The sequence below is a fragment of the Aquarana catesbeiana genome, linkage group LG10 (genome assembly GCF_042186555.1).
Source record: "Aquarana catesbeiana isolate 2022-GZ linkage group LG10, ASM4218655v1, whole genome shotgun sequence".
In the NCBI taxonomy this organism is placed as follows: domain Eukaryota; kingdom Metazoa; phylum Chordata; class Amphibia; order Anura; family Ranidae; genus Aquarana; species Aquarana catesbeiana.
Window position 1 is genome coordinate 139581771 of NC_133333.1, and position 26715 is coordinate 139608485.

At 44.8% G+C, this 26715-nt stretch overlaps 1 protein-coding gene across 2 annotated transcripts in view; it reads left to right on the plus strand.

Moving 5' to 3' along the window:
* Positions 1 to 3833: 3833 nt before the first annotated feature.
* Positions 3834 to 26715, plus strand: part of LOC141110926 (uncharacterized) — a 65205-nt gene continuing 42323 nt past the window's right edge. For both annotated transcript variants that reach the window (XM_073602726.1, XM_073602727.1), the window contains exons 1-3: positions 3834 to 4019; positions 15481 to 15567; positions 20243 to 20606. In XM_073602726.1, the coding sequence (XP_073458827.1) occupies positions 20276 to 20606 (331 nt within the window). In that variant the 5' untranslated portion in view covers positions 3834 to 4019; positions 15481 to 15567; positions 20243 to 20275. The remainder of the gene's footprint in view (positions 4020 to 15480; positions 15568 to 20242; positions 20607 to 26715) is intronic.

Here is a 26715-nt window from a genome sequence, read left to right on the forward strand (position 1 = left end):
ACGAAAACACCAGAAGAACCAGAAGAGGAAGAAGATGGAGGAAGAAACCGAAGCGTGAAGGAAGAAAGAAGTTAGACGAAAGAAGATAGAAGAAATAAAGGAATTGTCAAAAACTGTCTCTTGTCATTTTTAACATTTTTGACAGTTTTCTTGTGAAATGGTAGGGGTACTTTTGTACCCCCTTACCGTTTCACACAGGGGGGAGGGCCAGGATCTGGGGGTCCCCTTGTTAAAGGGGGCTTTCAGATTCCGATAAGCCCCCCGCCCGCAGACCCCCACAACCACCGGCCAGGGTTGTGGGGATGAGGCCCTTGTCCTCATCAACATGGGGACAAGGTGCTTTAGGGGGGACCCCAAAGCACCCTCCCAATGTTGAGGGCATGTGGCCTGGTACGGTTCAGGAGGGGGGGGCTCTCTCGTCCCCCCTCTTTTCCTGCGGCCTGCCAGGTTGCGTGCTCGGATAAGGGTCTGGTATGGATTTTTAGGGGGACCCCACGCCAATTTTTTTTTTAATTTTGGCACGGGGTTCCCCTTAAAATCCATACCAGACCTGAAGGGTCTGGTATGAATTTTGAGGGGGACCCTTACATCATTTTTTTTTAAATTTTGGCACGGGGTTCCCCTTAATATCCATACCAGACCTGAAGGGCCTGGTATTGAATTTAGGGGGACCCCCCACGTCATTTTTTTTTTAATTTTGGTTCGGGGTTCCCCTGTGGGGAATTTCCATGCCGTTTTTAATCAATGAACTTTTATGTGTATTGTCGGGAGACTCGGACCGGCAATTCATTAATAGCCGCGAGTAGTTTTAAATGACTTTTTTTCCTTTGAAATGTCATTTTGCTGTCAGACTGTTCTAAGCATGGGAAACATGCGCCCCTTTACAGGCATACTATAGACACCCCCCAGGTACGAAATTTAAAGGAATATTATACTTTTATTGTTTGACTTTAAGCATTATTAAAATCACTGCACCCGAAAAAACTTCCATTTTTAAAACTTTTTTTTGCATTGATCCATGTCCCCTGGGGCAGGACCCAGGTCCCCAAACACTTTTTTTGACAATACCATGCATATTAGCCTTTAAAATTAGCACTTTTGATTTTGAACGTTCGAGTCCCATAGACTTCAGTGGGGTTCAAAAGTTCTTGCAAAGTTTTGGTCTGTTCACAAGTTCTGGTGCGAACCGAACCGAGGGGTGTTCGGCTCATCCTTACCAACAACACGCTACACAGGGCCGACGTGCAGGCAGCCTTATATAATGTGGGGCGTGGACTTAGTCCCCCTGAGCCATGATTGGCCAAAGGCACCCTGCCTTTGGCCAATTATGGCTCTCTTAGCTGAGGACGCTGGGATTGGCCAAAGCATGCAGGTCATGGTGCATGCTTTGACCAATCATCATACAGCAATGCACTGCGCTCCCGCAGTGCATTATGGGGCGTTACGCGGCGCTCAAATTTGGCGCAAACGCCCCATAATGTTCAGTTTTCGGCGAACAGTCGACCCGAACATAAAGCTCATCCCTAGTTAAGATACAAAAGCTGGGCCTGATCTGAGGTGTTAAGCTACAAAAGCTGGGCCTGATCTTAGGTGGTAAGGTACAAAAGCTGGGCCTGATCTGAGGTGTGAAGGTGCATGTACGGGGGCTGATCTGAGATATGAAGGTGTAAAAATTGGGGCTGATCTGAGATATGAAGGTGCAGAAATTGGGGCTGATCTGAGGTGTGAATGTGTAGAAATTGGGGCTGCTCTTAGGTGTAAATGTGCAGAAATTAGGTCTGATCTCTGTTGTGAAGGTGCAGAAGTTGGGCCTGGTCTGAGGTGTGAAGGTGGAGAAATTGAGGCTGATCTGAGGTGTGAAGGTGCAGACGTTGGGCCTGATTTCAGGTGTGAAAGTGCAGAAATTGGGTCTGCCCTGAGTTCTGAAGGTGCAGAAATTGGGTCTGTTCTCTGGTGTGAAGGTGCAGAAGTTGGGCCTGATCTGAGGTGTAAAGGTGCAGAAATTGGGGCTGATCTGAGCTGTAAAGGTGCAGAAATTAGGGCTGATCTGAGCTGTGAAGGTGCAGAAATTGGGGCTGATCTGAGCTGTGAAGGTGCAGAAATTGGGGCTGATCTGAGGTGTGAAGGTGCAGAAATTGGGGCTGATCTGAGGTGTGAAGGTGCAGAAGTTGGGCCTGATCTAAGGTGTAAAAATTGGGGCTGGCCTGAGGTGTGATAGTGCAGAAGTTGGGTCTGATGTGAAGATGCAGAAATTGGGGCTAATATGAGGTGTGAAGGTGCAGAAATCGGGGCTGATCTGAAGTGATATAGTGCATGCATTGGGGCTCACATGAGAACTTAAGGTACAGGATTTGCACTGATTCGAGGTGTGTAGGTGAAAAAAATTGGTGAGGGTAGTCTTGGCAATGCTGTCAGCATTTGGATCTATTTATATGTGTGTTCATTTCTTATTATTAAGTAGTTCACAGTATTTACTTTATAAAAATACCTTTTCGTGATTGAGCGTGTGAAGTTGACATTTATTTTTATGTAGCCGGCACTCTCAATTTCTTTGAAAACATTTTTTGGCACACCATGCTCAAAAGATTGCCTACCCCTGGTTTAGTCTTTAAGTGGTTAAACTGACCTAATTTACAGACGGAAGTTCATTCCTTTGATCGAAAAGAACTAAATGTTACAATGTTTCTCTATATCTTCATCTAAGCCATGTTGTGATAAATTTGGCAGGCTGCCTGTTTTTTCTTTTTTTTTTTTTTTTTACAGCTGTCAGCTGTGAGCAGAGAACTCTCTGCACTGAATCTAGGAAATGCTGTTTTAAAGAGGAAATTCAGTCTGCTCACATAATTTGAAATAAAAACATCTTTGCCATTCTGAAGCTTCCCTCCAACCACTTTGCATGTTTTATATGTACTTTCCAAATATGCTGCAGAAATCTCCCTCCACTGAGGCTAGCTGCAACCATTTTAACTGTGGGCAGCTGAAGTTGTTGTCTGTTCACTTTCTTTATTTACACAGATGCACACCCCCCAGCTCTGCAGCTTTCATTGGCCCTCTTATAACTCATCCTCCCTCCCTTCCTGGCAAACTCTCAAGAGAGAGCTGTGCATGATCTCATAAGCCTAGGCTTTTTACCAGACAAGAAACAGAAAGTGGGCTGTTTAAGGTATATACTGGCAGAAAAAAAAAGTTTACTATCCAAAGTTAAAACAACAAGAGCAGAAGATTTAATAGATAGAAAGTTGAAAAAATGACTAAAGGTCCACTTTAAGATCGCGAGGAGGGTTGAATCGCGATCTTGATTCTTTAACGATTAATCGTGCAGCTCTAATGCCTATGCTCATAAAAACCCAATAGGGTTGATTTGCTAAAGGCAAATAGACTGTGCACATTGCAAGTGGAGTTGCTCCAAAGCATAATAAATTGGGGAAAGCTCTGCTGACTTCCATCATCCAATCATGTGCAAGCAAAAATCCTGTTTTTTATTTTTCCTTGTATGTGATTGGATATTCATTGCAAAATGAAGCTTCATCTCATTTACTGAGCTCTGGAGCAACTGCATTTGCAGATTGCAAATCTATTTGCCTTTAGAAAATCAACCCCAACTAAATGGCATGAAAATGCATATTTATGCACACGCAGTGCGTTTCCATGTATAGTATGGTGTGAAAGGACTATCAAACTACCAACGTACAACACAGACAGTTCTTGTTTCAGTTTCTTCAATGCATCTAGATTGTGTTCAGTTTTATTTAAAAGGACATGTGCTGAGGAAGATCACACCCAGTGCTGCTGTCAGCTGAGGCTGTGAGTCTTTGTGTACGGAAGTAGCATGGTGATTGGCTGGATGTAACATGTGATCTCGTGTAATGTTCATGAAACGAAACCCAAGCTAAAGAAGAGGAAATGAACAAGATTCATAGACACGGGCAACCTTTGTCTGAATACCAGTCTTTAAAAGGAGGTCTGACAAGCCAGAAGTGCTCATCGCTGATAGCAAGACAAGTAACGATGTGATAAATGTAAGTTGAAATTTCAATTTACTTATGTATGATTTTTAGATGCACGGTGATATTAGCAGGAATAGAACAGGGTACAGGTATACACGATTCAGTAAATTTTATGACAAGAACCGTGTTAGAAACTTCTGAACCAAAATGATAAAAGCTATGCGATTTCTGATGCATGCGACAAATTCAGGAAGTTGTTATGTGTGACATGTTTACATTCTGGTGCTATGGCTGCGACAAATTCAGTCAAGGCTTGTTCACACCAACCAATGCATTCCAACTCTGCGGCTGGTGTGCGATGCAGCGCTGCCGAGATCAGAGCAGTGATAATGTACTGGTCTCAGCACCTCGCACTGTTTCTTTTTTTTTTTTTTTCCAGGAAATTACAAAGTAATATAAGCAAACAAAAAAATAAAATAAAATCTAATACAATTACAAAGAAGAAGCTATAAAAAGCAATCTGATGGTACAAGTACCAATATATGTTCCTATTTATTGTTTCAAAAGGTTCCAGTACTAAAATAATATCTAATTTTGGAGATATTACTATGTTTAGTCAAGAAAGCATGGAAGAATAATGTACTAAGGTAATGTACCATAGTATTAAAGTGGTTGTAAACCCTTTACAACCACTTTTTATTACAGGCAAGCCTATAATAAGGCTTACCTGTAGCTACACTGGATATCCCCTAAACCTGCACGGTTTAGGAGGTATCCCCTGTATTTGCATGTGCCGACATCATCAGCAGTGCGTGCTGTTGCTTCAGTTAGACTGTACCGTTACCGGGGGCTCCCGCGCGAATGCACGTGAGTGACGTAATCCAGCCAATCACAGTGCCGGAGCCGCGATACCCGGAGGTAACTCCGGGGAGAAATGTCGCCAGCCGGTGCTGTGTACAGACACCGCAGCGGGGGCTTCGATCTCAGGTAAGTAATTCATAATGAGCTAGTATACTATGCATGCTAGCTCATTATGCCTTTGTCTTGAGGGGTTTTTTTGTTTCTAGGGTTTACAACCACTTTAAGATTGCTTTAGTAAGGCATGTATAGCAGGATGCTCATATGAGCCACATAAAAAAATGGCATTAAATAGGTGAGGAAAAAAAAACAAATCTTATTAAAATCAACTCAAATATTTTTTTCTTTTAACAAACTTTTTTGAGTTGTCACACAGACATCTCATAAAGTTAAATTGCCGACCGCTCTGTGTGTGGCAGTGGATTGCCTTGCGGTGTGCTGCTCTGAAAAAAGTAGTGCATGCCTTGTCATGCATTGGGACTGTGCCGGAATAGACTCAAATAATGTACATACAGTATAATTACAGGCAGTCCCCGAGTTACAAACATCCGACTTACATAAGTCTCATACTTACAAATGGAGGGAGACAACAGGGAGTGAGAGGAAATCTACCCCTAGAAAGGGAAATTCACTCCTGTAAGCTTTAAAGGATCACTAAAGATAATTTTTTTTTTTTTTTAAATAACAAACATGTTATACTTATATACATATACAGATATACACTGTGCAGCTCGTTTCGCATAGTTTTGCATAGAGTGGCCCCGAACCTGGTCTTCTGGGGTCCCTCGGCGGCTGTCTCTAGAATGCATTAAGGTGAAAAAACGTTTACCTTTACAACCCCTTTAACACCGATCCTTGTTTCCACAACAACCCAAAATTTTCAAAATCCAATTGTCATTGGGATAGAAAGTGAGGTGAAATCTTCTGAACAGGAGCACAGACAGCAAAACAGATGGAACAGGGGTGTTAACCCTTCCCTATGTTTTCCAAAAAGCTTTAAAATAGATTTTTTGGCTGGAGCTACACTTACAAAATGTACCTGTTCCAAATTACAAACAGATTATACATAAGAACAAACCTACAGTCCCTGTCTATACTATCCAATAAACGTAAAAAAAAAAAAAAAAAAATTTGGCTGGAGTTCTACTCAAAAAATGTACCTGTTCAAACTTACATACAAATTCAACTTTAGAACAAACCTACAGAACCTGCTTGTTTGTTGCCCAGGGACTGCCTGTAACAATTACATGAATCTGTCATAATTTGCGCCATTTGTTGCACAGACTAGAGACAGATTTGTAATGAGTGTCTATGACGCTCTTTATGAATTCCAGGGATGTACTGTAACCAGTAGCAACCAACCTATAATAAGGTTAGTGAAGCATAAGGTTGCCACCAGCCTAAGGACTCAGACCATTGAGTTAGAAAACATACATGTGTTTTTCTAAAAAGGACATAATGCATTTTTAGAGTATTTTAAATGCATTGCGATAAGATGTAACACAACACAAGACCAGGGGCGGACTGACTATTCGGGCACTCGGGCACTGCCCGAGGGCCCGGGCCACTAGGGGGCCCCATCAGGGTGGCCAGCCTCAGTAAAACCAGGTACAATATATTAAAAAATCTGTTTTTCTACATCTGTCCCTAAAAAGGTCCCTTACCGATATACTTTTGATGTAAAAATCCTGAGATTGTAGCTGCCCTGCCTCTCCACTGCCTCCTCAGCCAATGGGAACAGTGTACCCGCCCCTTTCTCCAGATCGGCTTATTTGAGATATGAGCAGGAGATGCTGGCAGAGGGAGGAGGGGACAGCCTGCAGTCTGATACAAGGTAAGCTAACTGAGCTGAATGTATTCTTATCAGTGGTTTACTCTGGTGAGCAGGAGAGAGGGGGGTGGCTGTGTTTCCTCTAGCATGGCTCCTCCTGTCTCTTAAGCAGTTAGATTGATTTTCTGTGTGAGAAGTGCACTGCTTCTGGAGGAAGGACATGCCCTGAATGTCTCCCCCAATCTCTACTACACCTCCCTACTCATTACCTGCCCACCAGTACACAGGCACAGTCCCCACTCCAGTGGCATAGCGTGGGAGGGCCAGGGGGACTGTTGCCCTGGGCGCAACATTTAGAGGGGCACAGCCGCAGGTTACCTGCAGCTCTTCTCCTGCGCTGTGCACTCTAGGAGACTGTGAGCTCTTCCTCTTCGCTATGAGGAAGAAGTTGCGGTGCAATCCCGGCTTAGGCTCCAGCGGTGACACTGACACCGCAGTGAGTAACTAAACACTGAAGACCATCCATGATGATCCCAGGGATTGTGACCTGCAGAGACTAGGAGGAGGGCAGGCGACCCGTGAGGCATCCTCTCCATTACATGCCACTCCCCACACACGAGGTCTAGGATCCTGCTCGTGTGACGTGCTGTCCGTCCACTTAGCTGCCCCACAGCCCGGACTTCCGCTGCCGCTTTTCCTGAGTCCTGCCTGTGCCTGTCAGTGTGCTGCTACGTGGCCCGGCACGCTGACCCTGCACCGACCACCCCAGGACTGAAGGAAACCCAGGCCAGGAGGAAGAGGATGAGGCATCATCCACACAGACAGAAGCCCCTCCTCACCGGCAGCCTGCACTGACTTTTTGAGTACTCCTCTACAGCGGAAAGCTCTGTACGGGATGGTGGCAGCCGGAGGGAGGGGGGGCTGAGCTCCGAACTGGGATCTGTGGGAAAGAGCTTTGTATTTGGGGGGATGTACACAACACACCCCCCTCAACCCTACACAGCGCACCCCCCTCAACCCTGCACAGCGCACCCTCCTCCACCCTGCACGCCGCACACAGAGCACCCCCCTCAACCCTGCACACAGCGCACCCCCCTCAACCCTGCACTCCACACACAGCGCACCCACCTCAACCCTGCAAGCCACACACAGCGCCCTTCCCTCAACCCTGCAAGCCAAACACAGCGCCCTTCCCTCAACCCTGCAAGCCACACACAGCGCACCCCCTCAACCCTGCACGCCACACACAGCACACCCCCTCAACCCTGCACACCATACACAGCGCACCCCCTCAACCCTGCATGCCGCACACAGTGCACCCCCCTCAACGCCGCACACAGTGCACTCCCCTCAATCCTGCACACCGCACACAGCGCACCCCCCTCAACCCTGCACTCTGCACACAGCGCACCCACCTCAACCCTGCAAGCCACACACAGCGCCCTCCCCTCAACCCTGCAAACCACACACAGCGCACCCCTCTCAACCCTGCACACCACACACAGCGCACCCCCTCAACCCTGCAAGCCACACACAGCGCCCTCCTCTCAACCCTGCACACCACACACAGCGCACCCCTCTCAACCCTGCACACCACACACAGCGCACCCCCTCAACCCTGCATGCCACACACAGCGCACCCCTTCAACCCTGCATGCCACACACAGCGCACCCCCTCAACGCTGCACACCATACACAGCGCACCCCCTCAACCCTGCACGCCGCACACAGCACACCCCCCTCAACACCGCACACAGCGCACCCCCCTCAGCGCCGCACACAGCGCACCCCCTCAACCCTGCAAGCCGCACACAGCGCACCCCCTCAACCCTGCAAGCCACACACAGCGCACCCCCTCAACCCTGCACTCCGTACACAGCGCACCTCTCAATCCTGCACTCCATATACAGTGCACCTCTGAACCCCACATTCCGTACAAAGTGCACCCCTCAACCTTGCACTCCATACACAGCACACCCCTCAACCCTCATTGCTAATAATTAGTTCTAGTTCTTCTTTTTGTCTATTGGTTGGTCCTGTCACTTTCACAGTCTGTGGTGTGCAGGCAGTGAGATGATGTGCTGTATCCTCTAGCAACCAATCAGTAAGCTGTAATGATGTGCTGCAAAGTCTAGCAACCAATTAGGGAGCATTAATAATGTGCAGTAACCTCTAGCAATCAGTGAACAGTAATGATCTGCTGTAATCTCTAGCAAGCAATCAGTGGGCAATAATAATTTGCAGTAACCTCTAGCAACCAATCAGTTTGTAGTAATGATATGCAGTAACCTCTAGCAACCAATGGGTAAGTGGTAATTATGTGCAGTATCGTCTAGCAACCAATCGGTGAGCAATAATGATGTGTGTAGTGGACAGTGTAGGAATCAGGTAGTGTAGTGGTCAGTATAGGAATCAGGTGGGTCAGTGTAGTGGACAGTGTAGAAATCAGGTAGGTCAGTGTAGGAATCAGGTAGGTCAGTGTAGTGGTCAGTGTAGGAATCAGGTAGGTCAGTGTAGTGGTCAGTATAGGAATCAGGTAGGTCAGTGTAGTGGTCAGTATAGGAATCAGGTAGGTCAGTGTAGTGGTCAGTATAGGAATCAGGTAGGTCAGTGTAGTGGTCAGTATAGGAATCAGGTAGGTCAGTGTAGTGGTCAGTATAGGAATGAGAAAGGTCAGTGTAGGAATCAGGTAGGTTAGTGTAGTGGTCAGTATAGGAATCAGGTAGGTTAGTATAGTGGTCAGTGTAGGAATCAGGTAGGTCAGTGTAGTGGTCAGTATAGGAATGAGATAGGTCAGTGTAGTGGTCAGTTTAGGAATCAGGTAGGTCAGTGTAGGAATCAGGTAGGTTAGTGTAGTGGTCAGTATAGGAATCAGGTAGGTTAGTATAGGGGTCAGTGTAGGAATCGGGTAGGTCAGTATTAGGAATCAGGTAGGTCAGTGTAGTGGTCAGTATAGGAATCAGGTAGGTTAGTATAGTGGTCAGGTAGTTTGGTGTAGGAATCAGGTTGGTCAGTACTACTGTACTAGTGGAAGGGACTCAGGGAGTGCTAAAAGTCTGTGGGTTAGTAGAGCAAATTTCTTGCCCTGCCAACCCAGGCTATGCCACTACCCCTCTCCCCTGCATTACTACTTCCTGTGTCTGTGAGCTGCTGGAGCTCTACAAGTCCCAGCATGCTAGGAGATGGAGGCAGCAGCAGTGTGTTCCATCAGGCTGATTTTTTGGTGAAAAGTGCATGAGTGTGTCTGTGTACATACTGTGCATGCATGCGTCTGTGCACTGTGCATGCGTGTGTCTGTGTGTACTGTGCATCTGTGTGTGTGTACTGTGCTTGCATGCATGTGTGTACTTGGCATGCGTGTGCCTGTGTGTGTACTGTGCATGCGTCCGTCCGTGTGTATACTGTGTATGTGTGTGTGTACTGTGCATGCATGTGTGTACCATATGTGTGTACCGTGTGTGTGTGTGTACTGTACATGCGTATACTGTATGATCCATGTGTGCCCACTGCCGCTCAACAGAAGTCGATCTAACAAGTGTAAGGCTGACCGCAGGTCAGCCTGTAATTGTAGGAGGAGTCAGGCTGCATAAAGCCTGCCCTCCTTCTTCTCCTACCTGTGGTCATAGGATCTTGTGTCGACAGGTCACTTCCGGGTTAGGGCAGGTCACGGCAGATCACTTCCTGTTTTCGGCTTGCAGGGCGGCAGCATGGTCGGCTGCAAGGTTCTCTTTTGGATCTCTCTCCTGGTGGTCGCGGTTCTGGTAGGTGTGGGCGGGTGGCATCAACGGAGGATCCACATCAGATGCCACCCATCCCGCTCAGGTGCTGGCCTGGGCTGGGGGGGGGGGGGGCTGCAAAGGGACAGTGTTAGACGGCAGATGGGATGTAAAGGAGAGAGAGTGGGATGCTCTGTCTCCTTTATGGGCAAATGATATGGAAGACTCCCGGGGCGATGCGATCCGAGTCTGCCTGTACACACCGTACACCCGCCCGGACACACCATCAGTGATTCCGCCACCCAGGTATTGTGTCTCTGTCTGATCGCACTGGACTGAGCATTCACACCATCAGCTTCCAGCATTCGTGCTTTGTACTAGTGCACGTGGGTTGTGTCAGTGGGCTCCGGGTGTGTGTGCGGGTCCTGGGCATACATGGGAGTGTATACTGAGCATACATGGAGGTATATAGTGTGGGCAGGAGACAGCCTGAAGATCCATCTCATTCTAGATGGCATAGGAGATTGCTCATTGCCTGTCATCTCATTATTTTCTGTGGGGGTCCTTTGGGGGCATGCAATTTACGATTTCTCATGTAATTTTTGGTTTCCCATGCATTTTACGTTTTTTTATTCATTTTATGATTTAAATTGACGGTTTCTCATGCATTTTATGGTTTCATGTTTTTACGGTTTCATGCGATTTACGATTTCTCATTTATTTACGTTTTTTTTCATGCTATTTACGGTTCTCATGCATGTTAGTTTCGCATACAATTAATGGTTTCTCATGCATTTTACGGTTTCTCATATTAATTATGGGTTCTCATGCATTTTACAGTGTTTCATTAAAATTTACGTTTTCTCATGCAATTTTACGTTTTCTCATGCAATTTCACAGTGTTCTCATGCAATTACAGTTCTCAGGTAATGTGTCACTTCTTATGCCTTTTCATGTTTTCCTACATTCCTCATGTTTTTCTTACATTTCTCATGTTCTCACGTTTTTCCCTTGATTCTCGTTTCCTCATGCTTCTCTCGTTTTCCTCATGCTTCTCTCGGGTTTCTCATGTGTCTTATGTTCATGTCTTATGTTTTTATGTCACAGCTTTTTGTTCGCTGCATTTCCGTTAGCTAGTGCTCACATTCAGGGTCTGTCACGTCTACAGATCCGTACGGGCTGAGGTTTCGTTTTTAATTGATTGTTGTCCCACAATCTTCTCTCCTGTTTTCCATACGTCATACGTGCACGTTCACCATTACACATTTACTTCTACCCACCACGGTCTGTGGGTATCTTAGCCCTGAGTGTTCGTTTTTAATTTCCTGTCCTGGCGCTGCAGGTTGCTCGGGCTCGCTCACTGCATACAGTAGGGGGGTGCCATCATTAGGTTCACATTCTTGCGCTATTGGTCTTGTCATTTCTGCACACACTTCATCATACTTGTCAGATACCAGGGGTGGTAGGTCTTGGGCTGGTTGTCTGTAATGTTATCTGGTTGCTTTCAAACAGCTGGGTTGTTCATGTTCTACCACTGCAGATTACCCATCACGTCTATGGGTTGACAGATTGAGGTGTTCGTTTTTAATTGGACTGTTCGGTGGCAAGTCTCCTCATCTGTTCTTACGCTGTTTATGTATTTCGTACAAACTCACGTTTCTCATGCAATTTACGTGTCTCTTGCAATTTGTTTCTATGATAAACTCACATTTTTATGTTTCTCTCGTTTTCCAGGGTTCTCATGTTTTCCCAAGGTTACTCTCGTTCTCATGTTTCTCACGCTGTTCATCAATTCACGTTTTCGTGCTACCGGTGTTTCTCATGTAGTTGCAGGTTCTTGCAGCCTCGGTGCTTAGGCTGCTCACGTTTCGTCAGCTTGCGCAATACATGTGTTTTGTTCCTTCACGCAGATTACGTTCCTGGCGCAGGTTTTCAGTATGCTCACGTTTTTCTCCTAGTTCATGTTGCTGTCCCAGTGGCGTGTCACTTACGCGGAGTAGGTTACCCAGGGGACTGCGGTTCTTCCCTGTCGTAATGCACTCGACCTTTTATTTCCTAGCTACATTTGGCTAGGGTTGGCAGAAGCATGGAAGTATTGGTAAGTCATCCTTGGTAGCTCCAGTGGCCTTTGCGGGCTCAGGGGCTTCAGTGGATTCCGAATTTTCTCAGTCGCTAGGCCAGTTTCAGTAGTCTTCCTACTTGGTTCGGTTTTTGGCCTCTTTTAACTCATATCGGCTCGGCATTGTCGGGGCGTATCTGGTTTGGACTCAGCATTTCATGTTGTTGGTAGACCCCGACAGATCTTTCTTTATTTGCTGTGCATTCTATTAAGCCATCTTCAGGGTTCCTGTTGAGTAGCCCTCCTGCTGTGATCAGCAGACTTCTCATCATGGGTCATATTTTCCATGTCGTATCTATCACATTCTCATGGTCTCCTTCGTGTTGGGTACCAGCTCGGTGCTCAAGGCAGGCCTATACCCGGCTTTTTGGGTCACAAGAGATAGGAGCAGGTTCTGCATATTTGTGCCAGGGATCCCAGCCCGTATTGGGCAGGTGGAGGTCATCTTGTTTCTCTGGGCTTGGCCCAGAGCCACTTTTTGAGATACCACAAGCGTTTGTTAATTTGGTAGATCATACGCATTTTCAGTGGGTAATAATTTGGTATCATATTCATCCTACTGGTCATTTTTGCCCCCTTTCAGGCATACTGACCACTTGACCCAGGCATAACTCAGGTCTATGTTCTCTGTTGCTTTTTGTTCCTTTCCTACACTATCCACAGATTGACTCCGAGTACAATCCCCTGCCTATGAAAAATACCCTTGTTGACATTTGGAGGCAGCTGAATGGTGAACTGCTAAGCTCGACCTCGGATCAGGCAGCAGAGCAGGTCTGGGTGCACACCTGTGCAGTGATACCATGGCACACATCAAGCATGACTTTTATTCACTTGTCCCACTGCCCGATCTGAGGCCAACCACAGCAGTTCACTATTCCGCTGGCTCTAAGACTGCACGTGCGCAGTTCAGAGCCTGAAACGTGTATTTTTTTTTTTTTTTTTTTTTTTTTTTAAAAAGCCTTTTCCCGCCAGCTGCCTACCACACCAAGCACTAAAGTGCAAAGGTGTGTAAGGGGATACTGATGAAAGGTGACACTCTGGGGGCTGTGCCGTAGGGTGGCACTCTAGGAGCTGTGCCATAGGGTTGGGCTCTGCCGTAGGGTGGCACTCTAGGAGCTGTGCCACAGGGTGGGGCTCTGCCGTAGGGTGGCACAAATGGGGCTCTGCCATAAGGTGGCACTCTGGGGGCTCTGTCATAGGGTGAGACTCTGCAGACTGTGATGTATAGGGAGAATGTTGGCACTTTGATGTAAGAGAGGACTCTGATGTGAGCGTGGCACTCATCCTGACTGCTATACTCTATATGTTTTGTTTGTTACTTACTCCTGACCCACATACTCTGTACATTATACTGTACATAGACCTGACCAAGGTGTTCATTGTCTTAACAGTTGCTGGTTTTAATTAAGTTTTTCTGTAAGGTTGCCTCAGTAAGACAAAAATATCCTTTTTTTTGTGCATAAAAAAACATATATAATGGAAACATTTATTTTTAAAAACAAATGATCCTGACAGAGATTTATGTGTGTCTGTGAGATTATCAGTCGCGAGACAGTAATTAGAATTTTATGGGTACAAAGTCTGTGGTATAAAGTCTGTGGTATGTTTGTATTGTCTACAGCAGGTGCAGATTCTGTTCAATCCTCCTTTAAGACTCTCCCACTGGCCATGCCCATTGTTCACCATGGTGATCTATGCATGCCGCAGGTCATCATCTCCCTGGTAGGGGTCCCTGTGCAGTATTTTGCCCAGGGGCCCATGAGGTTGTTAAGGTGGCACTGCTCATGAGAGGCTCCTGGTGCCTTTCCTGGGTCACCAGCTCTAAGTCTCCTGCCACTCTGCATGTCGCCGAGCTTGGTGCCCCTCCCCTAAAAAAGATGGCTGCCGTGTGGCGGCCATCTGTAAACCTGGGGGCCCCATAATCTCCTATTGCCCGGGGGGCCCCATAAGAAGTCAGTCCACCCCTGCTTATTTCATGAAAGCCTTGCACCAGCACAGATACCAACACATGCAACATCAACCAGATTCAAGTAGTTCTTACTACTGCCACGTTCAAAATCCACCACTATGGCTGCAACAAATTCTAAAAGAATTACCACTCCAGCATTACCACTCCCCATCAGGTCTGCTTTACCTGTGATTGGCAGTGAGCAGATCCATAGCTGCTATTCAGTCCAAAAGCAGCTTTGGAATCTGCCCACTGCCACCCGCTGTCAATCACAGGCAAGGCGGACCTGATGTAGAAATAGTCTCAGAGTTCCCTATCAGGCTTCCCCACTTGACAACTCAAATTCACAATGCTGCACCTGTTGGGCGTGTGAAGCCTGATAAGAACTCTGAGTGTAGTCCTCTATCAGGTCCACCCTGCCTGAGATTGACTGCAGACAACAGTGGGTAGATACCAGAGCCTTCATTGGACTAAATAGCAGCTATGTATCTACCCACTGCCTGCTCTGTCAATCAAAAGTAAAGCAGACCTAATGGGGAACTAATCTCTCAGTTCCACTTCAGGCTAAGCCCAGCTCTAGTTGAAACTCCTTGGCCATGCCTTGTCAGTGTGACGGATGCAGTGGTCAGGAAGCGAGGGAGTACACTGAGGAAGGAGGTTTCAGTATGGACACTCCCCCCTCAGTGCTGACATGGACAGATTCACACATTTGGCTCTGGCAGCACATGAGTCAGACTCAAGCACCAACACTTTTGCTGCTGCGCCCAGATAGAATTCGAAAGGGTGTTTACAACTCCCTTTATTAAGTGCATTTTCAGTGCTTTTTCCATGCGCTGCCATTGACAATAATGTACTCTTATTATTTTAAAAACACAGTACATTGCCTTCTAACAAATTGCATTGATGTGAAGAGCTTTAAAAATTATATTGGTAACAAGTTTTTATTTCCACGATGGTGTCCATGCACTATTAGGGTTGGCTGAAGTCATGGTGTCTTCTTTCACTTTCCTTACCATGCCAAACAAGGAAACTATCATGTGCAAAATCTGTGTGTTAAATGTATGCATGCTTGCTAATATTTAAAGTGAGTTTCTTCATTTTATTCCCTAAATTATGAACAGATGATGCATCAAACCCTGTGTCCTATTTTCAAGTTGAAATACTGGCAATTCCAGTGAGTGAAGTGGATTTGTGCTTTCTTGTATTTGGTAAGTGCGTGTTTCACATTGTCTTTGCTTTCTATATTGTCTTACTGAATAAAGCTAGCCATACACTGGGTATATTTCGACCAGTTCCTCGTGGACTGGACAAAATTGGCTCCATGGGTTGCCATCTCACCCCTCGCCTGACAGCCTTTGATTGAAAAATCAAAGGAGCTGGGTGAAAAAGGTATGCCTGCATTCAGTCATCCAGTTTTTCAGTGTGCTCGGGGTTAATACAGTTAGGGCATTTTCACACAGTCTGGATCGCTCAGCTGATCCCCTTTGAGCAGTTGGATGACCGGTCTTCTCCACTGTGCAGAGCAGACACGGATAGGGTTGCCACCTATTCAGGATTCACCTGGACAGTCCAAATTTTGAATCATGTGTCCGGGTTTCAGGCAGACTGAAACCCGGGCACATTATTCAGACCGGGCTGTGTCTCCCCAAGTAACCAAATTAGTCACACACTAATCTGTTGCCATCCAGGAGCAACCCTAGACACGGACCCAGTCCCACTCTCCTCTATGAGTTAATCGGATTGAAACGGACCACCTGTCCATTTCCATCTGATCCTATAGAATTCGATTTGCCAGACAGATGGAAAATAGGACCACCATCTGTCTGGATTTTGTGCACAGGATTTGATTGGGTGGCAGCGGATTTCAGCAGACATGTCACCGCTGACATCCATTGCTCCATAGAGGAGATCGCAAGGTCCGATCAGGTCTGCCTGAAAAATTGACAGGTGGACCTTGATCGAACAGCCCGTGTGAAAGGTCCCTAAAGTAGCTGTTGCAGGCTTTCATCAAGAGAGCCCGATTATGCCATGCCAGCTGTAGTAAGGTTTCTGAATGGAGCAACTGGTCGGAAAGGGCGGGCATAGTCGGGCACACTTGATGAGAGCCTGTGATAGCCATCAAATCTGTGGATAGGAGAATCGAGGCATTTTCTTTTGTTAAAGCCTCTGGTTGAACAAAAAAAAATGCACAATGTATGGGCTGCCTAAGGCTTTAAGTTCTTCTGTGGGGTAATTTGTTTCACTTTCTCCCAGGTTTATGACAGATTTGTTGTCTCCACATTCCGCCTTACAAAATCAAACTGTTGGAGGTTCTCCCCTGTCAGAGATGCTTTGAATCTTTTTTGTTGGGGTCTGTCTTTTGTTACACGGAGTTCAATGTGCCTACAGCTTACCTTGGCAACAAGCAAACTCTATGCATTAATGTAAAAACTTTCTGTGCTGCACATGTCCCCCCTTCACCCCCTTATACTTATCTGATCCCAAGCCAGCTATGTGCATGAGAGCAGCTGCTCTCCCAGCTCTGTCCCTCCTCACTGCACAGAATAATAGCAGCTGGAGCCATTGGCCACCACCTGCGGCATGATGGGGGTGGGGTTTCCAGATGGCCACGCCCCATGGTTATATAAGTAACGGCACACAACAGTGGGAGCTAGCATCGGGAGAAGACTTCAGAGGAAGAAGACCTGAAGGCAGCAGAAAGTCCCACAGAGGAACCTGTTTGGTTTTGTATTCGAAGGCAGCAGAAGAACCAGAGGAAGAAAACAGCAGAAGAAGACAACGGAGGGAGAAGACATCAGCGGAGGAGGGAGAAGAACAGGAGAGGGGAGAAGACACGTTGGAGCTGCCTTTATAAAGGACTATGTCAAAAACCTGTGTGCTGATTTTATTTATTTTTGATATCTTTTTGGGTGAATGGGTAGGGGTACAATGTACCCCTTACTCATTTACATAGGGTGGGAGGCCGGGATCTGGGGGGCCCCCTTGTTAAAGGGGGCTTCCAGATTCCGATAAACCGCAGACCTCCACAACCGCCGCCCAGTGTTGTGCGGAGGAGGCCCTTGTCCTCATCAACATGGGGGGTGCAGCCCCCCCCCCCCCGCCCCACAGCACCCATCCCCTGGCACGGGCGGGCCGTTTCTTCAGTACTCATGCGCCGATGACGTCGGCAGCAGCGCATATAGTAAATATCTCCTAAACTGTGCAAGTTTAGGAGATATTTACAGTACCTACAGGTAAGCCTTATTATAGGCTTACCTGTAGGTACAAGTGGTGTAACAGAGTTTCAACCACTTTGAGACAGCAAGATGAGTTTGCAATCCAAATCTGCAGAGCAGCCTAGTGTGAAAATCATGGCTTTTGAAACACATTCAGTGGTGTGAATGATCACAGCTACCTTAGGACAGGAAGTGAGTTATTTGCAGGATAACCAGGAATAAAGATCTGGAAAAAAAAAACAAATACAGCTATCTGAGGACTGGCAAGCTGCAATATAGTAAAGTTTTGTTTTTGGGTTTAGATATGCTTTAAATGGCACATAACAAAGAACACTGTGAGCAGACAGGTAGGTTTCCTTTATTGCAAAAGAGACATTGCATGTCTCTTCTGCAATAAAAGCCTGCCTGCTCAGTTTTTAAAAGTAGGACTTTAGTTCCACTTTAAAGCGGAGGTCCGCCCACCACTGCAAAAATTTAAAGCCAGCAGCTGCACATACTGCAGCTGATGACTTTTAATAATCGGACACTTACCTGTCCTGGAGTCCAGCAATGTCGGCACTGCAGCTGATGTTTCCTCAGCTGTCGGGTGCATGCCGCCTCCATTGCGAGTACGGGAACCCGAAAGTGTAGCCTTTCAGCTTCACGCCGGGAACCCTACTGCGCATGCGCAAGGCTCTGCTCCCCTCTCCTACTGGCCCGGTGACAGGGGGAGGAGGAGGGAGCCCCAGCCGTGATGTCAATCACTGAGGCTCCCGGAAGTGGGGAAAGCATATCTGTGAAAGACAGGTATCCTGCCCCCTCCTCCTCGGAGGGGGGGAGGAGTACAATGAGCGGGTGGAACGCCGCTTTAAAGCAAGCTGTAGTAACAATTTCACTTGAAGCTGGGGGGAGGGGGAATATGTGACACCACCCCATACTGCCTTGATGCAGTGCTCTGTCAGATCAGCCATTGCCCTAAGCAAGGTTTGACTCTGTGACAGTTGCAAGTCTTGGACTTATTTGGGGGCAGTACTGGAGCATTGGAAAAGTAAGTATAGATTAATTGTAGAGTCTACTATTAACCACTTAAGGGCTCTTTTCTACCTTAATGACCAGGCCATTTTTTGCGATATGGCACTGCGTCGCTTTAACTGACAATTGCACTGTACCCAAACAAAATTTATGTCCTTTTTTTCCCATAAATAGAGCTTTCTTTTGGTGGTATTTGATCACCTCTGCGGTTTTTATTTTTTGCGCTTAACAAAAAAAATTGACAATTTTGAAAAAAAAACAATATTTTTTACTTTTTGCTGTAATAAATATCGAAAAAATAAAATAAAAAAAAGTCTTAATCAGTTTAGGCCAATATGCATTCTTCTACATATTTTTTTTAAAATCGCAATAAGCTAGTAATGGCGGCGATCAGCGATTTTTTTTTTACGGGACTGCGACATTGCGGCACACAGATCGGACACTTTTTTGGGACCATTGACATTTATACAGCGATCAGAGCTAAAAAATAGCCACTAATTACTGTATAAATGTCACTGGCAGGGAAGGGGTTAACACTAAGGGGGCGATCAAGGGGTTAAGGGGGATGGGCCTGATTGGAGGAGTGAGATCACTGTTCCTGATCACTAGGAACAGCAGATGTCTCTCTACTCCCCTGTCAGAACGGGAATCTGTCTGTTTACACTGACAGATCCCCATTCTGGCTCTCTGTGGAGCAATCCTGGGTGGACAGCGGACATTGCGGCCGCCGACCACGCGCATTGGTTCCAACTACGGTAACAGCAGCAGTTGGGTCTAACCAAATGAACAGGCCGGAACAGAACCAGCAGAACAGCAACAAGAAAACCCCCAAGGGCCTCCTAGGATCTGGACCGCCATCCTTTTTAATAACACACAGGACCAGGGGTTCGGACCCAGGAAAGACCAGCCAAGAAAAACCCGGGAAACACAACCAACTTCTAACTTCTGGGCTGGGGCAGCGTTAGCCACTACCTGCTCACAGACTTGTCCTCTGTTCCTCTAGCGTACAAAGATATACATGTCACATATCCCACGAGGCATCAGTTTCAACACAGCAGATGGAGAAGGGCAGACTTAATGGCGTGTCATTAGTAGGGTGGCTGCCTGAAGCCAGAAGACACAACCACCTACTGATGGTGTCCGAAAGGAAACTGGCAGGGTGAGACCCAGCATACAGCAACAGATTGGTGGATGACAGCAGGACAACGCTGCATTCATTGAGTGTGTGAGTATGGTTTTTTGAGGACAACTCAGCAAACTAAGAGGGGAAAGAATAAAAATGTACAGGGATGACCCATTGGACAAGGAAAGAAGGGGAAAATGTATACTTGGGATTGAAGTGCAGTAAAAGTGTGGAAAACTATAGAATCCACCTCTGAACAGCATAAACAAAGAAAGATCTGATTGGCTGTTCGAATGTATCATACTTTATGCATTGATTTCTAATAAAATATCTTTTGTATTGTAGATTCTTTTTTCATATGATTTAAATTTAACAAAGGTTTTCAATTCTCTACAGTACGCAAATGTTTTTTTTTTTATTATTATGTACAAACAAGAATAGTGATCTTTGATCACAGTTATTGGCCTCTAAATTTAGTACAGACTGTTCCTATATTTCGTGTATTGTTTTAAATGTCTGTCTTTACACTTACAGGGCGTTGATTTGGGGAATTTCTTAGGCTGAGCCATGGATGAGATTTTCAAGTCAGAGGTTATTCTTGTAGTGATGGAAAAAGAAGAAGGAGTTTCCTTTGGAGAATTTTCTGGACTCTTCCACCAGGTCCATGGATACCAGCTTAAGCTAAAAAACTATGGGTACAAATCATTAAAAAACGTGCTGGATGACATGAAAAATGAAGTTGAGATACTGAATGTTAATGGACAGCAACTGATAAAATATCGACCACCTTGTCCACTTAATGTGATAGCTCCGAGCATGGATATTTCATCCCAGAAAAATGAACCTTTCGTGACAGAGCCTTGCAGTGCATCATCAAATAAAGGCTTGTCTCGGTCAGGTAAGACTTTATAAGCATTACATAAAGAATTTCCAGAAATCTCGCTGGTCCCAAACTCCTGATTCTATCCTCATATGTGGGGGGTGTTGGTCATTGGAGCCTGTTCCTGATCCATGCATACGCTGTACAAAAAAATGGAGGCAGCACATCACTGACCACTTCCTTCAAAGATCTTTATTCAGTCAAACAGTACATATCGAGAATTCCTGGAGACTTGCCTCTCTAATGCCTTTTACCCATCCTGGCTTGGTTGTAGAGATGACAGTGATCAGGGGCAAAGTGCTAAAATGCATTGACCAATTGGCCACATCAACTTATTTAAATAGACATACCAACACAGTAAAAAACATTAGGTAACTATACAGTGCCTTGAAAAAGTATTCACACCCCTTGAAATTTTCCACATTTTGTCATTTTATGTTACAACCAAAAACTTAAATGTATTTTATTGGAATTTTATGACAGACCAACACAAAGTGGCACATCATTGTGAGTGGAAGGAAAATGATAAATGGTTTTTGAATTTTTTTACAAATAAATATCTGAAAAGTGTGGCGTGCATTTGTATTCAGCCCCCTTTACTCTGATACCCCTAACTAAAATCTAGTGGAACCAATTGCCTTCAGAAGTCACCTAATTAGTAAATTATTTAATCTCAGTTTTAATACAGCTGTTCTGTGAAGCCCTCAGAGGTTTGTTAGAGAACCTTAGTGAACAAAGCATTGTGAAGGCCAAGGAATACATCAGACGGGTCAGGGATAAAGTTGTGGAGAAGTTTAAAGCAGGGTTAGGTTATAAAAACATATCCTAAGCTTGGATCATCTCTCAGAGCACTGTTCAATCCATCATTTGAAAATGTAAAGAGTATGGCACAACTGCAAACCTACCAAGACTTGGTCGCCCACCTACACTGACAGGCCGAGCAAGGAGAGCATTAATCAGAGAAGCAGCCAAGAGGCCCATGGTAACTCTGGAGGAGCTGCAGAGATCCACAGCTCAGGTGGGAGAATCTGTCCACAGGAGAACTATTTGTCGTGTACTCCACAAATCTGGCCTTTATAGAAGAATGGCAAGAAGAAAGCCATTGTTGAAAGAAAGCCATAAGAAGTCCTGTTTGCAGCTTGCAAGAAGCCCTGTGGGGGACATAGCAAACATGTAGAAGAAGGTGCTCTGGTCAGATGAGACCAAATCAAACTTTTTGGCCTAAAAGCAAAACGCTATGTGTGGCAGAAAACTAACACTGCACATCACCCTGAACACACCATCCAGACTGTGAAACATGATGGTGACAGCATCATGTTGTGGGGATGCTTTTTTTCAGCAGGGACAGGGAAGTTGTTCAGAGTTGATGGGAAGATGGATGGAGCCAAATACAGGGCAATTATAGAAGAAAACCTGTTAGAGTCTGCAAAAGACTTGAGACTGGGGTGGAGATTCACCTTCCAGTAGGACAACGACCCTAAACACACCGCCAGAGCTACAATAGAATGGTTCAGATCAAAGCATATTCATGTGTTAGAGTGGTCCAGTCAAAGTCCAGACCTAAATCCAGTTGAGAATCTGTGGCAAGACTTAAAAATTGCTGTTCACAGACACTCTCCATCCAATCTGACAGAGCTATTTTGCAAAGAAGAATGGGCCATAATGTCACTTTCTAGATGTGCAAGCCTCGTAGAGACATCCCCAAAAAGACTAGCTGTAATTGCAGCGAAAGGTGGTTTTACAAAGTACAGTAATACCTTGAATTGCGAGCATAATTTGTTCCGGAAACATGCTTGTAATCCAAAGTACTCGTATATCAAAGCGACTTTCCCCATGGAAATAAAGGAAACTCAGATGATTCATTCCACAACCATTTATTCATAAGTCCTTCAGTTTATAGTCCATAAAAAAGATTATTGCAAAATGTGATAGGCATAGGCGTGCACAGGGGGTGTGCCAGGTGTGAATGGGCACACCCTATGTACTATGTGCAGTACAGATTCTGCCTATAGCCCGGCCTCTCCCCCTTGTTGGCCCCCACCCTGCAGTGCTGCTGTCTTCCCTCCTCTTCTCTCCCCCTGGCTGCAGCGATGATTCAGGATGGAGAGTGAGGGAAGGGACTAGTAAATATGTAATTTACCAGCCCCTTCCTTTTCTAAATGAACACAGTGAACACACTCACTCACTGTGTCAATTCATAACTGAAGCATAATAAACTGTGTTTACTGTGCTCCAGTTTGTAACTGAACAGGAAGCCACGCAGTACAGAGCACTTCCCATTCATTTTACTGCCCTGTGCAGCTGAGGCTGCAGAGAAAGTCATGTGTGTTTTCAGCTTTGGGGTGCACACCCTAATGCAATAGGCTGCGCACACCTATGGTGATAGGTTGTATAACAATAAAATGTCCATCCACAAATGGAAGCCTCCACAAGAGGATTAGAAGCAAAATCCATCAGGAGCTACAGAGTATATAAGAGAAGAGAGGCGCCTCTAAGTGTAGCAATATGGTTACATTTAATGAAGGTACAACATTTAGCAACTCACATGCTTGATGATTAAAAGAGGCACATCTAAGTATGCAGCCATCCAGGGTAAAGCTGTCCACATAGACCATCCCCCGCACCGCCGGCTCTCACCGCTGTCTATAATCGTGATCGGGAAGGCTACCCTGCAGTACAGCGAACTGAAAGCGTGGCTTGAAGCACTCACGAAGCGCAGTGTGGAAGGGATGACGTTGATGGTGGTGAGGAGGACGGTTTATGTGGACAGCTTTAGCCCGGATGCCCTTATACTTAGATGTGCCTGTTTTAATCATCAACCATGTGAGTTGCTAAATGTTGTACCTTCATTAAATGTAACCATATTGTCTACACTTAGAGGCGCCTCTCTTCTCTTTTATACTCAATTGTGACCATACGCTACTTGTATATCAAGACATCACTTGTATATCAAGTCAAAATTTATGAAAAATTTTGCTTGTCTTGCAAAACGCTCTCATACCAAGTTACTCTCAAACCAAGGTTTTACTGTATTGATTTAGGGGGGCTGAATATAAATGCACGTCACACTTTTCAGATTATTATTTGTTTTGTTTTCGTTTTCCTTCCACTTCACAATTATGTGCCACTTTGTGTTGGTCTATCACATAAACTCCCAATAAAATACATTTATGTTTTTGGTTGTAACATAACAAAATGTGGAAAATGTCAAGGGGTATGAATACTTTTTTCAAGGCACTGAAAGCCACTATGGCTATCACTACCATTGATTGTCTCATCCCCTCTGTGTACATAAAATCTAGTTTACCATATTTTACATTATTAAAATCTTCCTCCCATGTTAAAAAGGTACAGAAAAACTACTGTATAATTTAAAATCTTTCCGTGGGAACCAAAAATCCTATTAAATAAACATAAAAGGACTCGATACATAAATGTGTAACACATAAATAATGAGAAGAAGATAATATGAAAATGAAATATCTGTTACGAAGGAACAGAAGAAAGAAAAGAAGAAAAGGGAAAATGGTGATCAAAGGAAATAAAAAAAAAAAAAAAAAAAAAAAAGTAAAGTTGTTCGAAAACACACAAAAAAAAAGAAGTAAAAATGAGCTAGAGGGGTGGGTCTCCAGGCAGAATTTCTCCACATGCACTGTTTGGCTAAATAAAGATCTGTGAAGGAAGTGACCTCACCAGTGTGTGGCCTCTGTCTTTTGTACAGCATTGCAGTGTGAATCACAGTGAGCTAGAGTTTTTTTCTTGGAACAGTTATTAGGGCTCATTTAATATATACAGTAAATGCAAAAAAAACCCCAATCCATCAGATTTTGCTATTGAATCAGCCATGTCAAAGAGATGGGTTGTCATGGCCTACTGCACATACCTAATATACATAGAGCCACAATAGCCGACAACTAATTACCAACAGGGTCGACATACTCAATGACAGAGAAATACTCACGTGTCACTCAGTGGCTGGCCGATTAAGTATGACCTCAGTCAGTCACTGGCAAGTGAAATCTGGTGTCACCTGTGCCCGGATCCCCAGTGACCCATGTTCCCTGCCGACCTAGACTGAAAAGTGTTCGTTCAGTTGAACATTTTATCAATAAAAGGGCTGATTCCTATCAACTAGATAGAAAGGTTAGACTTGGCACTGCAATATTGGACCTCCAGCCAAATCATTTTGTAACTAAGGGTTAGGAGTCAGGTTTTTTTTTTTTACTGCCTGTGTCCTTGTTGAGGTGATTTTCTGTCTCCTTGTTCTGGAGACATTGTTGAAACTGAGGTACTAGGTAAGTGCTTGTGTATGCAGTGTGTATGCATTTTGTATGCAGGTTTATGCCATGTGTATGTTAAATGTATGTGTGTGTATACAGTGTATGTGTATATAGAGTTTATGTGTGCTGTATGCATTGTGAATGTATGTATGTGTATACAGTGTATGATGGTATTTATGCATGTTGTATGCAGTGTGAATGTATGTTACACTGTATACACATACATACATGTATGTAGGGTTTATGTATGTTGTATGCATGTGCATGCAGTGTGAATGTATATTGCATGTATGTGTATATAGTGTGTGTGTGTGTGTGTATGCAGGCTGTGTATGCTGCATGTATGTGTATGCAGTGCATATGTATTTGCGTGTATATTTATGCAGGGTGTATGATGTTGTATGTACGTTACGTACACTTGCCGCTTGCACTCTGTGTATTACCCACTTCTGTTCCCCATACATAACAAACCTGACCCCTGCACTATGTATGTTACCCTCCCCAGACCCCTGCACTATTTACAGTATCTCACAAAAGTGAGTACACCCTTACATTTTTGTAAATCTTTTATTATATATTTTCATGTGACAACACTGAAGAAATTAAACTTTGTTACAATGTAAAGTAGTGAGTGTACAGCTTGTATAACAGTATAAATTTGCTGTCCCCTCAAAAAAACTCAACACACAGCCAATAATGTCTAAACCACTGGCAACAAAAGTGAGTACCTGTCCTGTTAAACCGCTGTATGGTCTTGGCCACTGTGCTGCAGATCAGTTTCCAGGTCTTGGCAATCTTCTTATAGCTTAGGCCATCTTTATGTAGAGCAATAATTCTTTTTTTCAGATCCTCAGAGAGTTCTTTGCCATGAGGTGCCATGTTGAACTTCCAGTGACCATTATGAGTGAGTAAGAGCAATAACACCAAATTTAACACACCTCCTAAAAACACTAAAGAGTCACATGACACCAGGGAGGGAAAAGGGCTAATTGGGCCCAATTTGGACATTTTTACTTAGGGGTGTACTCACTTTTGTTGCCAGTGGTTTAGACATTATTGGCTGTGTGTTAAGTTATTTTGAGGGGACAGCAAATTTACACTGTTATACAAGCTGTACGCTCACTACTTTACATTGTAGCAAAGTGTAATTTCTTCAGTGTTGTCACATGAAAAGATATAATAAAATGTTTACAAAAATGTGAGGGGTGTACTCACTTTTGTGAGATACTGTATATTACATATGTCTAACTGCTGCACTCTGTATGTAGACTCATATTTTAAGCTGCTCCCACTGCTAGGACAGTTTTGCCACACACACCATTGTACCAGTGCACTATGGGTGCCAGTGTTAACCCTGTCCTTACTCCACTCCCATTCCCAGGAATTCTGATTTTCTAAAGTTCCTTGGCATGGCAACCATCTGTAGCTGATCAGTCAAAAATCCACCTAAATTTCAGTTGACTCAGGCCACATCACAAGATCTAAACCAGGGGTGTCCCATCTTTTGACCTTTCAGGGCCACATTGGATGAAGAAGAATTTTCTTTGGCCCAACATAAAATACACTAACAATAAGGATAGCTGATGAGCAATAAAAAGTTGGACAGATCACTGATATAGATAATGTACCTATCTGAGTAATAAAACTCAATAACTCAAATATCGCATGAAACTAGTGCAATATTTGACACTGTTAACGTATCCATATCTGGTTCCATATTTGGTTCTAGTATGAATTATCAAGGCGCTCATCAAATATTTTGGTTCTAATTTTGCCCTTTGTGTGCTTCATCCTTGATAATAGTTGCTGCCGAAAACTGATAACATAAATAAGGTGCGATTGTGAAG